The 6,742-nt window shown below is 19.8% G+C and overlaps 1 protein-coding gene across 1 annotated transcript; it reads right to left on the bottom strand. All coding sequences in view use genetic code 6, as the record gives it.

The window, feature by feature from the left end:
- Positions 1-1,800: 1,800 nt before the first annotated feature.
- TTHERM_00649010 (ubiquitin-associated domain protein, putative) lies at positions 1,801-3,241 on the bottom strand (the record flags this gene model as incomplete). Its single annotated transcript, XM_001032295.4, has 4 exons — positions 2,779-3,241; positions 2,287-2,633; positions 2,071-2,224; positions 1,801-2,018 (listed from the first exon to the last, which is right to left on the bottom strand). The coding sequence occupies exons 1-4, from the start codon at positions 3,173-3,175 to the stop codon at positions 1,801-1,803; spliced, it is 1,116 nt and encodes a 371-aa protein (XP_001032295.3). The 5' UTR covers positions 3,176-3,241.
- Between the last annotated feature and the right edge of the window lie 3,501 nt (positions 3,242-6,742).

Genomic DNA, 6,742 nt, shown 5'->3' with positions numbered 1-6,742 from the left:
AATTACAAACATTGGAATCTAGTAACTACTAAATTTAGGGTAATAAATTATAAATTAATTTTATGTTAAATCATTAAAATTAATAAAATCATTTATTAAATTTTAAAAAGATAAAATCAAATTTAAGGGGAAGAATTCAATAAAATAAGCGAATAAATTGCTTAGTTCTAATATTTAGAATATTTAGAACTAATCTTAAGGTTTTTTTTTTATCTTTAAAGATATTTAAGATTATTTTAATATTTGTTTATAATTAATAAGCTAAAACTCCTTAAAAAATTCAGGAATTAAGAGTTTATCATAAGGATTAGGATAAATAAAACAACTAAAATCACTTATTCTATATCTAAGGTTTTTTAAATTTTTAAAGGAATTAAAATTTAATTTATTATAGCGATAACGAAATAGGAAATGAGGGTATATATGAAATAGGATAGGCATTCTCAAATAATAAAACCTTACATCAAATTTTTATTAATGCAGAGTAAATCATTAATTTGATTAAAATATTTTCATTTAATTTAATGATTATTTATAATTTTTATAAGTTATTTATTTTTCTTAACATTTTATCGCATATTAATTAACTTTTAATATGTGTCTAATTTTAAAGCTGGAATAATATCAGCTACAAAGGAGCTAAAAAATTATGTTCTTCACTGATAAATTGTAGGTAACTCTATACTTTACAACTGGAATTCAGGTAAATGCATTTATTCGCTTTTAAATCGAAAGCATAAATAAAGTTAATATTTTTATAATATCTTTAGAGAATATCTATTTATATTAGAAATTCAATATCGTTGTTTTTATTATAAAATTTTTCTACTTTTGAAATATTTTATTAGTAAATTATAAGATTAAATTTGTTTTTTGATATCAATCTTAATTAAAAAAGATATTTATATTAATATTTTATTTTATGAATAGGCAAAATCAGATTAATGAAGAAGGAAAATAAAAATTGCTTAGAATGTTCAAAAAAATAAATAGATTGGTTAATTATTAATTATATTTTTGAAAAATAATATCAACATAAATTTTACTAATTATAACTATTACTAAGCTAATCAAGAATTAATAAATTTATTAATATATATTTTATTATTTACAGTATTAAACATTTACAACAAATATTAATTTAAAAATAAAATATTAAAAGTTACAAATCCTTTTTTATCAGGGTTTTTAGTTTGTAGTATTTTTTCTTCAAAATAGTCAAAAAAAACCGATAATAAGAAAAAAACAACTAGTAGAGAGAGATATTAATTAATGAGAATTACAGTATTTACTAATTATTAATTAAATTCATTTAAAATATTTATAAAAATTAAAGCAGAATTATTAAATTTAATACCCTCAATTTTTTTATTGATGTTCACTATAATATTAGTTGAATATTATCAAAAACAAACAAACACTAACTAATATCTTTAAAATGCATATTAAATAAATTGAAAGACTTTTAATAAATTAGAATTTTTTCTTACTACTTATAATAAAAATAACCAACCCTAAATTAATTATGAATCACTGTAATAATATAATAGCTTTGTTTCTTAATTTATGTTAAGAAAATCAATTTAAAATTCATTTATATGTCATAAACAATTTCATTTTTAAAATTAAAAAATATTTATATATGAAAATGATAAAGAAAATGCATGAATTAGATTTTTTATAACAATTATTTTTTTGAGGCAAAATAGATTAGAAATATCTACATATTTATTTATTTGATTAACTAAAGATTTTAACTAACTTATATTACTATTTTATATTTCTTTTTTATTAAACCCTTCAACTAGTTGAAATTTCTTTATCCAAGAATGTTAAAGCTTGCTTAAGAATTTCAAAGTTAGGATTATGGTTGGCTAAAAATGTTCCTTCTTCTACAAACCCTAAGTATAAAAGTGTTTCTTTTGCTCCAAAACACTCGCCAACTCTAGTTTAATAAGCCTTGTTTTCAAGATTTATCTTTCTAAACTTTTCTTCAGTAGGGTTATTGACTATGTTTTCTATTATTAAAAAAAATAATATTTTATTGATGAATCCTTTTATTTTAATTACAAATGTAAATTTAGATGGTCTTCAAACAAACTTGTGCTTTGTCTAAGAAAATGTTTCTAGGATGAGCAGTCTTAACTTGCTTAATACCAACCTAGAATTTTTCAAAAGGAGTAGGTTCTTTAGCTTATTATTCAGTTGGTTTACTGCCAGCGAACTGTATTTAAATTATTTATTTTTAAATCTAAATAAGGGTTTAAAAAAGTAAATAATTATTACCTTTTTGCCAAATCTTTCTTCTCTATCACGTTATAGTTGCTCTAACATTCTTTATTTGTCAATAGCATCTTATTCTCTTTGTTGCTTTAATTAGAGAGCTTCTTATCTCTTTTTCAATTCTTAGATTTCTCTCTAAGCATCTCCCATTGATTTACCAGACATAATACGTCTCTTTTCTTTATCGAGTTCTTCTTGGGCTTCTCTCTTTTTTCTCTCTTCACGCAACTTGTTTTGCAACTCCCTAGCTTTTTATCTAGCTTCTGCCTCACTCAGTTTAGGTTTATTTGTTTCATCAGTGATTTACATCAAAAGTTATTCTTCATAATCAGCATCTCCTTAATGCTTTTCTATTTGATTATTTTAAAAATTTTATCTTAAAAAAATGAAATTTTTATCCTAAAAAACATTAGAATGATTTCAATTTTCACTCTAATTGCTAATGTAATTATTGTAATCATTTTATTTAATTTTAAAAGAGAAAAATTATAGTACCAGTCCAAGCAAGAGCAGCTTCCAAAGTCTTTTAATCTTAGGTCATGAAGATAGCCTTTTCAGAAACGTTTTTAGAGAAACCCATGTCCTAAAGCTGTGCAACCATAAGGGGATCGACTAAATGAGAAATAGGACCCCATTTTTATTATTCTCCTTCAGCGTTATTTTCCTTGCTTTCTTCATTTGGCTTTTCTTCAGCTGGTTTCTATTCCTAATGTTGTTATTATTATCCTTCTTCGGTTCCCTTTAATGATTCTTTTATAGCTTCTTATTCAAGATGCTTTTCAATCCATTCGATGTTTGTATTCAAATCAGTAGATTTAGTAGCATTAAAGCATTTTTAAGCTAACTCTTGATCGTAGCCCATCGATACAATCTAACCAATAACAGAATCCATTTATTTTAAAAAATCTATTTACCTATTTACTTATTATTTTTTGATTAGCTAGTTGCTAAACTAAAATTCAAACAAATTATAAAAATTTAATTACAGACGAATAAATTATCAAATCTCTTATTCCTTTTATACTTGTAAGCGATAGTTCTAAAAAGATATTATATATCAATCAATCAGATCAGCTTCTATTTTCTGATATTATTTTTCAATATTCATCTTTCTAATTTTCTTTTAGAACAGTCAATAAATAAATAAACATTAAAAAGCTATGTTTTGAATAACCCTTTTAATAAATACTTAATTAAAAATCCTTGCAAAATTAATTATAATATTTTAATATTTGTTTGAATTTCTTTGAAATTTAATTTCATCATCAAAGGATTAACTAATAGATAGATTTTTAGTGTAAAATTAATTTTTATTTTTTAGCTAATTTCCTAGAAAAATAAATAACAATTTATTTAAATTTCTATCTTTTTATACTAACCTATCTTGTTCAATATTTATTAATCTAGTTTTGATAATTCTTTTTAGAAAAGTCAACAAATTAATAAATATTAAAAAGAATAACCTTTTTAATAAATACTAAAATATCTTTAAAAATTCATAATAATATTTTAATATTTAATTGATTTATTTAGATTTTAACCTAATTTAATAATAATAAAAAATAAAGTAAAAAAATAGATTTTTAATGTAAAAGTAATTTTTATTAGCTAGCTTATTTCCATAAAAATAAAAATTTATTTTTATTTCTATCTTTTTATTCTAACTTTTCTTATTTATATTCATTAATCTAGCTTTGATAATCTTTTAGAAAAGTCAATAAATTAATAAATATTAAAAAAGTAAGTTTTGAATAACCTTTTAAGTAAATACTTAAATATCTTCCAAGTTTCATAATAATATTTTAATAGTTACTTGAATTTCTTTAAATTTTAATTTAATTTAATAATAAAAAGAGCAACTAGTAGATAGATTTTGTGTAAAAAGTAATTTTTATTATAATTTCTAGAAATTATTTCTATTTTTGTCTTTTTATTCTAATCTATATTTATTTATCTAGCTTTGTCTTTAAACTTAATATTTATTTATTACAATTTCAGAATGATAAAATCGTATTTATTTCAAAATATATTTTTGAAATCTATTTCTAAACCCAAAAACACTAATAAATTAAGTGAAAGTGAAATATCAAAATTTATACGATTATATTTTATATTATATAAAATTAAATACAAACAAACAAATATCCTACAAAGAATTTTTTAAAGAAAAATATCAATAAAGATCAGTACTAATTAAATTTACATATTTATTTTTATTAGAATATTATAATTCATATTAGGTTTTTAATATGATTAACCAAAATTAATAATTAATTGATAAAGCAAATGAATAACTAACTTAAAATTATCTTATAATATTTAAATTTATATGAAATTTTATCTCATATTTGACTAAAATTAAATAAAAATTTAAAATGTAACAAAATTTATGTTTTAAGGAAAGTCAAACTAGATATAAAATTTAACTTAAAGGAACATAAAATAATACCAAAAGAACTGCATAAATTTGATTAATTTTTGCTTGTTTATAAACCGAATTATTTAACATTAAGAACTAAACTAATAATAAAATAAATATCAAAAAACTTATTGATAAATTGTCACTTATCAAATACCTTCAATAAAAGATTTGTTTACAACTAATCTTTAGTTTTTCAATATTTATTATTTCAGTTAATGACGAACAGATATTGATCTCTCATCGCTTTTAAATTTAAAAAATACGATTTTAGAAATTGTAGCTACTTACAAATACAATAATCAAAAAAGCTAACCTAATATTTATATTTAAAACTCTTAGTTGAAGACAATTTTCCAAGCTTTTTATGAAACTTAGTGTAGAATTATCGTCAATTTAATTTTAACTATTGAAATAACAATAAATGAAAAAATTTTTTCAAAAAATCAATAAAAATATTTTTTTTAAGTAATAAAAAAAATTCTAACTTAAAATCTAAATAGAGAAATAATAATTGAGCAAGTTTTTATAATGCTGAGCTAAAGACTAAGATACCCTTTCCACTAACTTCGTTCTCTCTAAATAAATTTAGAAATAATTTAAATTATAGATTATTTATTATTGTTCTTAATAGTATTTTAATTGATAAATGAATTTTCAATTTTGTTAGTTAGCTAATTAGTTAATATTTATTTATTAGGATATTTAAGATTAAATTTTTAAAATATTAAATAATTAATTTTACCGAAATGACATATTTAAAGTTGTAAGTCCTGCACAATTTACCAAACCTGAGCAAAAACCAATTAGACCATCATCTCTAAAGTAATTGTTGCTTTAAATATGTTATCAAGTTATTAATTTCATAATTATTATAGTAATAAACAAAATATATATTTTTGTAATTAAATTTTTTTTAGAAAATAATGAAATGGATGAATTAATTAATTACTTTAAATTAATCATCAAAGTTTATATCTTAGCTAAAGAAGTTCCTAAACAAGTTAAAGCTTAAGAATCTACTAAAATTGAACCCTTCCATTAACTTTTTATTTATAAATATATTAATATAGATCAAAAAACAACAAACAAAGTGTTAATGATTGATGGTTAGTTATTGAAATTTTTTGTTAATTAAATAATAATATTAGTATATTAATTTAAAATTAAACCATTCTAAATATTTTAATTATATTGTAATATCTATTGTTTAGTTTAGTTTTAGGCTAAACAAAATTAAGAAATTTTATATTTTTAAATCCTTCTTTAAGTAAATATTAGATAATGAAATTTCTGAAAAGGTATTTTGAATAAAATATTTATTTAAATCGAAATAAATTTAGGAATAATTTATATAAATTCTGCTTTTACTCTGGATGTTTAGATAATTCTAATCCTAATTTCTAAAGATTCACACATTAAGCTAAACCAGAAGCCAAACCAGATATACCTCTAGAACTTATTTTATTGTTATCACTTTTATTATAAATAAATTTCAAAAATAGATAGAATATCAAAGAAAAATTAAATTATTATTTCTCTTAGTAATAAAGCAAAGATAAAATAAAATATTTTATATTTACAGTAAAAAAATAAATAAATCTTAAAATTCAATATTTTATACTAAAAAGATAGATTTAAATCTAAAAGATTCTCAAAATTTCTTAGCTCCCCGGACAATTTAGATAAGCCAGTATCACCAATTTCATTTTAGCTTTTTATTATTATTTGAAAACAAGTTTATAAATTGTATTTCAAATATAAAATGATTCAATTCTATAATAAATCAGTGAAGAAGAAAGAAATATAATATCAAAATAAATTCATCATAAAAATTAAAGATACTTAAAATAAATTTCCAAAGTTGATAGATTTTTGCATGATTAAATAGAAGAGACTAATCCAAATGCCCCATTATCACCAATTTTATTATCTCTTTTCAATAGTTAGTTTAATAAATAATTCAAAATTTTACTTTTAAAAATATTAAATATTTAAATTTTAAAGAAAGCTAATTTATTTTTTGCAATTAGTAGAGAA

The sequence above is a fragment of the Tetrahymena thermophila genome (assembly GCF_000189635.1).
Source record: "Tetrahymena thermophila SB210 genomic scaffold scf_8254644, whole genome shotgun sequence".
NCBI lineage: Eukaryota > Ciliophora > Oligohymenophorea > Hymenostomatida > Tetrahymenidae > Tetrahymena > Tetrahymena thermophila.
Note: the sequence above shows the minus strand (reverse complement) of the source record. Positions and strands in the feature narration are given on the sequence as shown.